This window comes from Mya arenaria, chromosome 13 (genome assembly GCF_026914265.1).
Source record: "Mya arenaria isolate MELC-2E11 chromosome 13, ASM2691426v1".
NCBI classification, from domain to species: Eukaryota; Metazoa; Mollusca; class Bivalvia; order Myida; family Myidae; genus Mya; species Mya arenaria.
The window spans coordinates 4945520-4958085 of NC_069134.1; the positions used below are offsets into that span (position 1 = coordinate 4945520).

At 34.2% G+C, this 12566-nt stretch overlaps 1 protein-coding gene across 1 annotated transcript; it reads right to left on the minus strand.

Annotated features, from left to right (window-relative positions):
• Positions 1-7267: 7267 nt before the first annotated feature.
• Positions 7268-11876, minus strand: LOC128213812 (3-[(3aS,4S,7aS)-7a-methyl-1,5-dioxo-octahydro-1H-inden-4-yl]propanoyl:CoA ligase-like). The gene is made up of 2 exons (XM_052919868.1): positions 10760-11876; positions 7268-7845 (listed from the first exon to the last, which is right to left on the minus strand). Exons 1-2 carry the CDS (start codon positions 11874-11876, stop codon positions 7268-7270), a joined length of 1695 nt encoding a protein of 564 aa, XP_052775828.1.
• Between the last annotated feature and the right edge of the window lie 690 nt (positions 11877-12566).

Below are 12566 nucleotides of genomic sequence, written 5' to 3' on the forward strand. Positions count from 1 at the left end.
TAACATTATAATATTACTCAAAAACGAAGTCGGTGAGGTATACTTTTTTTGATACCAGGCGTTTTGTAACAAAATTTTAAATAAATTTATTTAAAAAAAATCAAAAATTAAACGAGCAGTTTTTACAAAAAAAATAAAGAAAGGCGCATTTTTTTAGCGAAACGCCACGCCGTTTTTCCCGCGAAAATTGACGTTTTAGACACATTTAATACAAAAAACCTAAAATAAGAGAACGAAAAATATATGAGCGTGAACGTTTTCACAAGACGCACTTGATGTTGAAATTTCATAGCGGTAAAGAAAGAATTGATGAAAATATCGGTTATTGTAGCTGGAACGCAAAAATATGACAGACGTCTCAAAATTGACGTCAGTGGCATGTTTTGAAGACTCGTAGTTTCAAAACTGTTTCGAATATTGAAAAAGTAAAAACAGTTCCTAACTGGGCATATGCTCTTCTATACAAATTTTCAGACAGTAACTCGAAAAAAAAATCATAGTCGCGTTCCACCTTAATGTCATTTGTGACTTAAATTTTGCTATGTATCTATTCAAAATCTAGCAAACGTTTCTTTCAACGTTCTTGGTAGTTGTAAGCGTATAAGTGTCACTGACACTCACTTCAAAAGTATTGTGAGGAGAAAAGGAGAGAGTAAAAATAAGACACCATGTCACTTGTCTCAATTCGAGGTGTTGGCCAGACGACAATATAAATCTTAGAAGTACTCTGTCAATCAGGCATTCCGGAATTTCGTCCAAGGATTACTGCTAAATATGTCAAATAAAATCATATACAATTGACTGTTTTCCTTACAAATGCACCTGGAAAGTGTGACTTCTTCTTCTTCTTGTCGCCATTTGTCCTTTATGTTTCAATACTATAGGTTTAGATTGTATGAGTTGTTAGAACCAGTATATGTATAGATAAGACAGGAGCATATTTCTATTTATATCAACATACTTAGAGTGTCCTTCTTATTACTTCCTTATTGTTGATATTTCTGTTTGGGAATGTTTCTTCTTGACATCATTAAACTTATATGTGTAATTTGACAGCATTTCAAATTCAATTTATAATTCCTTTCTGACAACTTTAAACTCAATTTATATTTTATTTTCATACTAGTATTCATTATGTGCCTTCCTTAAGCCTTGCAATACTTTGTATTTATATTTGCCTTAAGTGTGTTAACTCTGTTTGCATCGAGTGTATAAATAAGTATTGCAAGTATTACCTGAACCTCATGCTGGTGTTTCCTGCAGGTTATGTTATACCACGTGCGAGCTGAACTTCTTGGAGAATTTTTTGTCTACTTAAATTTGTTAACGACAAAACCACCCACTGCAGAAGCAACGCTGTGTGAAATTTTATGTATATGTATTTTGGGGTTTAAAACTAATATAAAAACTAGGGACAAAGCCATTACCAGCATGGCATTCGCATCCATCACCAGGCGGCTTTCCTGTCCCTTAAACAACAATACAATTCTCATGAAATGTTAGAACTCAGTGTGGCAGGAGGATTGATTTAATAATTCCTTCCTCGATATCGTAAAATAACATCGGCATTTTCAATTCTCAAATTATTTGCCATTAGTCCATGTGAAATTCTCATGCCTTAAACGATTGCATGACAACGCAAACATAAGTCAGATTTCAATGCATGATATTAATAGGCAAACTGAAAACAACGATGCCGTTTTAATTCTGTGTTAAAGCAGGCGCTTATACTTCTTTGTTCTTTATTGCATTATGTCTGCAGAAAGTGGTTGAAGAATACACTTCACCTGTCATTAGCTTTGCAACGTTTTCAGCGTTGAAACACACTCAAATACTTAATTGAACCGAGAAATTAAAAGTTTTAACGGTAAAAAGATTAATATTTTAAGGAATGGTGAAAAATGTATACATTAAGTACTCGTCAATTGTCATGTTCCTACTGGTGCAGATTGATCAGTATTACTCGTGCTAAAATACCAGGAAAATGATCAATATGGCCATATAAAACAACCATTTCTGATTTAGAATATGCGGTAAAAAACATATTCAATAGATGATCTCTATATGTCATACCATGCATTTTACATCTAATTTATACATCGAAAAATCTATTTTGTTAACAAAATGTTTTCAACTTCCCTCATATCCACAATGTATTCATATTTATGGCACATATTTTGGCTGATAAGCTTCTTCTAAAACTGGCTGTGAAATATTATATTTCTTCAACAGATAAGATTGATAATCATTATCAAGAGAAACTGAAAAAATATGTTGGTTTTTTTTTTTTGGCTGATTTCGAGGCGAGGGAGCGAAAAGGCGAATAAAACCATTATACAGTGGCGGGACGCAATTTGACAATGCGGTGCGAAATTTCATAAACGGTACGAAACATAAGTAATTAGTATAAATCTATTATATTCGAATAACGGCGAATTCCAATAAAACAAGTCTCGCTCTTGTAGCTGTTCTTCAGCTAATTTCTTAACATGATCTAACATAGTTAAATATCTGTTACATTTCATTGAAAAATAAACTCCCTTCATCCCGTCCTCGAGAATTGTATTGTTGTTGTTTTTTAATCAAAGCAAATATTAACTAGAATCTCAATACTTATCAATCACTTATTGTATTAACATTAATATATCTTCGCAACCAACCCTATTTCAGAAAAATGTAATCACGCGAACATTTTGACGAAGATGAATGTGATGCGAGAAAGAATGACATTGAGTGTTTGACTGTAAATAAAGTATAAGATCCATTAAGACATTTCTATTCATATTATTTTCGTTTGCTGTCTTAAATATCTAGCTCGATGTTGTTTTGCTCTCGAAAAAGGCGAGGTATTGACTAAGACTTTGTGTCGTTGTCGACCTCGGCTTTCAAAAATTGAATGTGATCCATAATAAAAAAGTTCAGCTTATCCGCATGTATACATATTACAGTGACACTACGAATGTGTTTTCAATATATTAAGTGTCACCCCCACCCTTTTATCACACCGTGTTCCGGTCCATTTTCGGCAGTATTCCAGGTGGCCAGGTAAGGTACGCTTGATTCCACTAATAGAGCAAACTTAAATCGGATTCCATATGAAAGCCAGCCAACAGAAATGAAGTCATTTCAAAATAATAAAAAAATATTAAAAAATAATCAGGTAAATATATTCTAAACAATTTATAAAACTAGTCACAATCTAGAATTACTTTATCAACAAAAAAAGCATTTTTTTTATAGCATTTATTTCTGAAGTTGAAAATAGTTCCTTATAATTATAGACATAAGTGTGACTGCACAAACATGGAGGAAAGTATCTATGCATGTCAATATCAGAAAGAGAATATATTAAAAATGAAATTCATCACCAATTTAATGAACAATACACAATTCATATCTTCCCTTTTCAATAGGTTCACTCATCTGATTTTAAACGAATGTATCGCTAGTTCAATAAAATGTGTAATATAATGTTCTAGTTTAATATCAGTCTTAAATCTCCGATAACTGAAACAACTAGAAGAATAAAACAAAACGTTTGCACACCATTTCTTGCAATACTCATCCCTCGGAATAGTCTTAGCCATTAGGCAAAAAGTGCGAATTCGGCTTTCTAAATATATGGAGCTGTCGAAAAACCGTTTAAGAGTCTGGGGAAAATATATTATGAATCGTCTTATGAACAAGGAAACGCGCACAAGCAAGGAAACTCGCACAAGAACACGGGCTTTTAAGTAGACGTTTTTGACCGACAGCATTTTTAAACAATTATCGTAGAAGCGCGTTTCCCTTATTTTTCTCACATTTTGCAAACGGCCATGGTATCAAAAATGTAACTATTTTATTTATTTGATTGTGTATTTTACATGAAACAGTTGTTTGTTTTTTAATAACATCTGGTATAATAAAATAACTGATAGTTTTTTTCTTCATTTATTTCCAATCCATTCACATACTTTATATTTAAGAAAATCCTAAGTAACTCGAAAGTGTAAAGGTACAAGATGTTCGTCAATGATTGCATCACTTAAGGCAAGCAGTCTATCATATCCATGCAAATATGTGTTAGTGTATAATAGATAATAACATCGAGATTATTTCCATGTTATATTGGTTAACAATAGCATAATTTATGTATGGATTACATGTTTAAATAACAATATATTGACGCTACCTTCAGGATATGATACATTAAAGGAAGGTAATAAAATATAAATTTGATTAAACAGTAAAAAGGGTTTGTTATATATTATATTGTCTACAATACCCAGGGGTAAAAACCTTTTGTTTTAATGATAGATGGAGTACCTTAAGGTAGGTTTGTTAACGGCTGATCGCATACAAGTTTGCGAAATTCATTTATAGTTAACACAAGACATGCTTCTAATATATTAAATGGATCATTGATATTTTTGTTCCAAGTTGACATTACGTTCAGACTGGAGATAAGGATGGAGGTTGTATGATGAAAGCAAGTTATATATTATGTAAGGAAATTGATCGTTCTTGCTCATTTATTATAATCGAAAAAAAACATCGGCAAAGCTCCAAATTGTAATAAAGCCAACAGAACAGTAAAGCTCGAGGTTTTTATTTTAGAAAATAGTCTATGAATTTCCCTTTGTAAGTATCCCACTATGGTACTATATCGCTACGTGGAGCCTTTTTCTCTTTTTACGTTTTTGTCGGAATGAGTTGCGTGCATTTTAGCCTAACGTTAGGTTTGTTTCCTAATTAAGAATCTATTTCAGATAGAAGGTTTTGACAGAAAATGTGTTTGGATGTCCACTTATTACTTGGTTCCCACTAAATTTAGAAAACATTCAATCAAATGGGACATGATGTCTGATACTGATGCTGGTACCTTTACTGCTACTTCTGCTACTGCTACTGCATCTGCTACTGCTACGCTACTACCACTATACACAGACGTAAAGTTACAATAATTGCAAAGCCGTTCAAAAGTGAACTAGAACAAATGAAATATTTGGGCATTAAACTAAAAGGCAAACGCTGGCATCCACTTGCAACACTTCTGTAAAACACACTACTCTTGAATTATCAATCGGATAATGTTTAACATTATCAGCTGATGTTGTGTCTAGCTGGCGGAAAAAAATATGGTTCTGTTGAGTAATTCGCTCGAGTCAAACTTTGAAATAAAAACACTGATTGTTATCCATAAAAATCAGTAGGTATGATGGACATTGATCAGTGCCGAACGCGTAGCCGTGCTGGTAGTTTACACAGTAATTATTATAATCGTTCCATTGCATTGTCGTTAATCTTTGACGCGCGTTGTTGTGCGGCATACCACATGTTGAGCTTGGATTTTCTTCGTTTTTAGGCAACACTGAATTAGTAAGAAAACATGTCAACGGGAATAAATTATTAATATGTCATTGTTTATTCCAAAGCAATTTGTTAACAGGGATTTGCCTTTTATCTCAACTATCATCTTCGCGTGTTTCTACATCACAGTTTAATGATGAAGACGGACGCAAAAAGAGCATACTAACGAATGTTTTCAGAGGGGTTAATGTGTGTGCCTAATAAGCACACGTGTTTGTTTATAATAAAAGTCTTCCAGTTCATTTGATGGTACAAAACATTATTGAAGGATTTACAATGATAAACTATTTGCTTTTTTAAGGATTATGATCTCCCTTTCATAATTTATTGTTCCTACACCTGACGTGACAACATAGCCTCTTACATTGGACAACTGCAATACGTTTCCAACGTGTTTGACAGGCTCCAAATGTGGCTTTATATACCTTTTGGTGACAACTGTTTAAGAGTATCCCTCATTCGCCTCAGGTACCGGGAGCGATACCTCACATAGGTTATGAAATGGTATGTACTCTGACTATTATGTGCCAAAGCCTAGTACAAGGAAAGGCAACACAATCGATGTTTAGTGGAAAACATAATGCTTAAACAGCGTTAAAGTGATGTGTGTCGACTGTAATAGTGTCGCCCTAAACTTCGTTCACAGTAAAGGTATTTATGTCTGATTGTTCTGGATTATTTACTATGTCACAATGCCGGTGCTCCGGGGCATTGAGAGTATTTTGCTTCTCATTGTTGTTAAGGAATAGTTCTCCTTCAAACCAAGTTTGTTTCAATCTTTGGATGTAGTCTTTAATTCCAAGGGTCCCCCTTTCCGGGTTGTCTTTGAATTATTTATATCGATACTGCGTTCGATACTCAAATAAACCAAAATTCTTACTTGCAAATTGTAACATAAGAACTATTGTTCTGCTATGACATTAAAACTCAACATATTCGAAGATATTAATACAGAAATCATTAGCCACCTTCGGCATCTAAACAATTTCGAACACGTTTTAGTTCAATGTTTACACTCACTAAAAACACACACTCGTAAGTGATTTCTGCGAACATCAAAGGCACCTTAAGAGCCAAAAACAAAATCTTGAGTTTTTCACATAAGTAATGGTTTTCTGGTGTTAAAACAGCAGACACAATGTTTATATGTTATGGGAAAACCGTGTCAAAGCAGAAATCTTTTCTGCCAATTCATAATAAAGTGGTGAACTGGAGTAATTTTACGAATAACAAACAAGAGAATTTTGTTGTGAGCCGAGACCATCAGCGAGAACAGAATTCAGAATCAGATGCGTTGGGTTTGTTTTGTATTTCGGCTAGGTCGAATGTTTCTTTTCTAGTTTTTTTTTCAAGTCCAGACGAGTTCGCCATTAAGGGTTTCGACTGTATAAATACATTCTTTGTATGTTCATGGAAACAGAAGTAATTTAACAGCGTTAGGTCTGTAAAACGTTGATGTTTAAAGTATAAACAGGACAACCCACTATCATAATACATGTATATATATCCACAAGGCCTTACAGTAAATGCAGTGTTCGTAGGCTTTATGATGCCTTGGTCAGATCAAAAGCGGACTACAAAAAACAGAAAATCATCACATTTTGGTGCTATATTTATTTATGTAAACTTTTTCGGATTATATCTAATATCTATATGTACATCAATATGTCTAAAGATACTTATAATATATACTCAAAACAAACACTGGGAGTCTGATTCAAAGAACACAATACGTCATCAGTTTCACTGTCAACCTATAAACAATGTGGTTTATAATGAAATACTTTCATCCAGATATACACACAACATAAGATGCTCTATACACGACAAAACTATCGGAATATGATCACACCATATTTACATTCGACTATAAAAGCCTCATTCTTGATGAGGTGTATGGACAAACAATGAACAGTTAAATGTCAGATAGATTTAGTTTTTCTCTCGCAATTTCAGCTAGTTTTCTCCTGTTGTTTTTTCCCGATGCCAGCAAGGGTACAGTTTCCAGCAGTATATGGTATTTTGGCTTTAGACCGACTGCTGGTCCTATTGAATCTTCCACAAACTTCTCAGAGCAAAAACTCTTCAAAAGCTCTACCGTCAGTCCTGCTCCCGGTATTGGAACTACGCACGCGCAAATGACCTGTTTTAAACGTTTGTCAGGAACACCGACGGCGAATGCTGCTGCAGCTCCCGGGCACGTTTTCAATATTTTCTCAGCAGACCAAGGAAAAAATTTCATCGAGCCTATTGACACAAACTCTTTGAAACGACCGTCGATGACGAAATTTCCGTCGGGACGCAAATGAGCAATGTCGCCAGTATGGAACCAACCTAAGGCGTCGACGGTGCCTCCAGACGGATCACCTAATAAGCCTCGATATCCAGCAAACTTCCAGGTCGCGCGGGTGAGCAATTCGCCTTGGATTCCGACCGGAACAACAGACCCAGTGTCGTCTGCTATTTTCATCTCTAAACCATCTAAAGGTTCGCCTGCAAAGGATCATTTGAATATAATGTAAAAAGAAATGTAATACGAAAAATATCCTTCTTATAGAAATGTCAACAAATTAACATTTAACCACTTGGGCGGATAATGGAAATGCATTAAAATGGTGTGGATTATTTATCGTATATAAGTTAGAAGTAAGCGCAAGATTCGCAAATAAATTAAATAACCGTAGAGAAGCAAAAATATTATTCTAAATATATTGTCTCAGAGATGATCCTGGATGTCATGAACTATATTTTAATGTTAGACGATTGAGCGTGTCCCTGAAGTTTTCATTGTATTATATAAAACTAATGTCTTGCAAGTCAAAACTTACGAAAATTAGCTGATAGAGGTACTTGTTCTTAAATAACTGTATCATGAGTGATTGCAGATAGTCAATTTTTTGGCTTTGTTTTTTTTTTGCAAATTGTACAAGTAAATTTACATTTTACTGACCGTTCCAAGGCGGTACCTAACAACTCTTGATAAACATACCAATTATATATATATATATATATATATATATATATATATATATATATATATATATATATATATATATATATATATATATATATATATATATATATATAGTATTTATGCACTGTGCTGTTTGTAGAGTTTTATGCTGTTCTATGTTTCTTGTTTGTGATTTTGTGTTCTATGTCTTTGTCGTTTGCCCATTGCCACTAAACCGGGTTTATGTTTAAACTTTTGCTACTGAGCATGTTTCTGTAGCTTTTTGCATAAATATTGGACCGGATATTAGATATCAAGGAGTTTATTTAAGACTGGATGGACACGATAATAGCTTTTTATGCTAACTGTGCGTAAGAAGAGCCATTTTGGTACTCGTTGGACATGGAACGAGCGCGTTTGAGCTTGTTTGCTTTTTACTTAGCATAAAAAGATGAATTTTTGTTTTCGGTACTATGTGGACATGCGAAGCGCGATTTCTGTGTTTCTTATGATCTGGTAGAGCTATTCTTGGCCTAATTTAGCAGCCATTCTTGGCCTTGTTAAGCATTGAATGTTGATAGGAATTTTGGCTGTATTTGGAACACGGTTATGATGGAAAGAGTCATTGGGACTTTGTCTTACACTGCTCAGACACGTAAAATAACAAATATCTTGTATGTTTGGTTATAGTTAGTCATAAGAAGAGCCAATAGGTCGTGTCATTTTAATCACATAATAGTTTGACAATAAAAAAATGTCCAAATAGGGAAATTAAAAAAAAAGATAAACATAGCAAATATAATGGCAAGCATACATGTTTTCACCGTTTTATGCATACTTTATGTTGTGAAAGAGTTAGTCTTGTCAAGATTTTGTTTATTTTTCAAGAAATTCATTGCTTTTTTATTCACTGACATAATGTGCATTTATCAATTTGAGAAAAAAATATTAGTTCTTGGGGAAAATGGGCACTTTTTCGCAAGGGGAAACAGCCTTTAGAAAACAGTAAATTGCATTAAAAAAAATCACTGACAACGTATCAAATTAGTCGGAAAATACCTTTTTATTTCCGACTTGTACCAAAAAGGCTACTCGCATGTCAACATGGTGCACAAATAAAAAAGAGGCCCTAGAGCACTTTTTCACATTCACCACATTTATATCGCGGTAGGTATTACTTCACATTTTAACTCAATATTTGCACTTATTGATCTCCTTTGCTATTTTTTAAAGCATTTTAATGTGGTCCACAAGCTAAATAATGTTAAAGTATTTCGTTTGAAATCATACTAAAATTAAATGAATATATTGGAAGATTATTCATTGAAATTTACACCTAACAGCTGTCATCGAAAACTACATATTAGTGTGTTTTTTTTTAAATGATACTATCCCATGATGCGACTGGTAGGAACTATGTGTTTAATCACTCAGAGTGGACGTTATGCTTTATATTTATCATTAAATTGTTTCAGCATCTGGGATCTTATGTATATTTTGATGTTTTCACTGCAAACGGAGGAGTGAAAAAAGTTAATTTTGGGAACAACGTGAAGCTTAATGTTCGAACATTTTCCTTCGTACAAAACAAAAAAAAAGACGAAAGCAACGGCTCGAAAATAATTTCGATGGTGTACCATCTGTCATATATCGTTATTAACGGTTTGGCTTTGTAGAACGAAACTTCACACAACAATTAACTAATAATTTGTTGTTTACCTAAATATTAGCAACAACCAAGTGTGGTATTCATTTCATCTTGACAACGACCAGTCTTCAATCGAACAGTGACTGATATCTGACAGTTGGTGGGGATAAAATATCCATGTTTCATAAAATAAACTCTTAAGCTTGGAATACTGTTTAAAATCAAATGTTTAACCACATTTGAGTTCTTGACACTTTTGACCTCTTCAATTTTCATTCAGTAAATGGCGGCCAATGTCATTTTGGTCGTTCATGCCCTGTTCAATAAACAAATCGTTAACTGCATTAACTGGTATAATTTGGAACACATGTGCATTAATAAAAATGCATTGATGAATGTTTTATAAAAGGTTTGCAATAAACACGAGTGAATAATAAGCTATAAAAACTTGCAGAAAAATTCTCCAGGAGCCGGAAATAGATATGACAGCTACGTCATTTGCTATCAAAACTTTGCGTGACTGGCGCCCTACCGGTAGCGACGTAGGGGAAACACACTTTTCAAACAGGGGGTGTTCAGAAAAATTATTTAAAATACCAATAAAACTTCGAAAATAAGCATTAAAGAACCCATACAAATTTGTTGATTTCACTTTAAGATCGTGTAGTCTCGTGATTATAGAAAATAACATAATTTTCTTACATTTGCTTCGACACTTATATATATGTAATAACATTTTCTATGACACTTGTCAAATAGAATACGATTTTAGACTGAAATAAAAAATATTCTCTATATTATCTCACCTATTATACCATCCTCGAATTCTCCAGAACTTTCGGTTGTGATGTAGGTGCTTACACCTCCCATCTCAGTAATACCGTAGTTCGACATTATTCGCTTACAATTGAAAACCTTCTGCAACTTATCCACGACAGCTTTAGTGATGCGTTCACCGGCCATCTGAATAAGCACAACCTTCTTGAATTTGTGTCCAAGTTCTGGTCGACCTAACATATCTACTGCAATATAATTTGGAAGGTAAACGAGGTCGCATCCTTCTTTCTCAATAATATCAGCAATAAACCCTACGTTTCGGCCATCAATCGTCATTCGCGTATCTACAAAAACTCGCGTCGTCCCGTCCGTGAGGTATGTCCGTGGGAAGCCAACAAGCCAACCGAAAGTGCGATCGCAAAACCAAACGGAGTGTTTAGTAACGCCAAACCGCTCACTCATCCGTTCGGTCCAGTTCATCACCCCGTAATGTGTTACAGTAACCACCTTTGAACTTCCAGTAGAGCCGGACGTGCAAAAGTATGCCAGTGTGTCCTCAGGTTGAATCTGTGGAAATGTTACGCCGTCCGGAATATCTGCAGCGAGGAAATCCGCAACACTCTTTCGCATTGTTGAATTTATATCAGGTTGCTCCTTTCCATTGAACAAAATAGTTTTTAAAGAGGGTATCAATGAACATTTGTCTTCATTAAAAGGCCAAACTTTGTCAATAATCATCCAGTTTTCATCACCGGGGCCAGCGTCCGTGATCAATAACTCTCCACCAAGCAAATTAAAGATATCCTTGACGTCACTTCCGTCTTTCAGGTTAGTTTGAAAGAAGAAAGGAATTCCACCAGCTATCATGATGCCGATATTCAAAATCAACATCTCCAATGAATTATTCATGCAAACACCGACAGTAGTCCCTTTTACCAGGCCCATTTTCACAAATTTCTTTGCAGACTCGGTAGCCCTGTCTAGCAGCTCTTGTCGACTTAGAGATGAACGTACGTGGTTTAAATCGTAGAATATGAACGCTGTTCTCTCTGGTTCATCTTTAGCCAGCTCACATAAAGTATCCACAAACGTTTTGTAAATATACGGACTAGTTTTCGGTTTTGACGCATAACTCAATTTCGCCATGATCATCCAGTAAATGTGTCTTTCATCACAGGTACACGTCCGAATGTGTATGTGCAGTGCTTAACTGAACTAAAATGAAACTTTGAACATTAACAAAAAGGCCAAACGAAAAATACGTTCAAAGTAAAGTTAAACATGCCTTATGGTATTTAATGGCTATTAAGCATTAAACATGTATCAATCCGTTTGTATATACGTGTTTTTGATAATTGAGCAGATTTAAGCAATAAGTTGGAAAGAAATTAGCATTTTAATGATACGAAAAATACTTTGAAGCTTAAAAATACTCAACGCTCGATCCAAACGACAATGTGCTATTCTGATTATTGCTTATATTTCAATTTTGTAAACAGGAGAACACTTTTATATTGTTGCATGAACAGGGGTTACTTTTTGGTAGTATAAACGAAAACGAATGTGAAGCGATTTGTTTTAAGAAAAGGGCAAATTAAAATATGTTGTTCATTTAACGTTACTTTAATAAAACAAAATACAAAACAAAATGATCTACAAATAATCAGCGAAATGACCTAAAGAATCCCGATGAATATCAGTTTATGTGTGATTACGATAAGAACAATTAAAGTTTGTAAAGAAATTCAACATCATGAGCATAGAAAGGTGAATTTAAATGAAAACATGACTATAATTATATACACCTTATTAAAACCATTATCCATTGAACTGAGA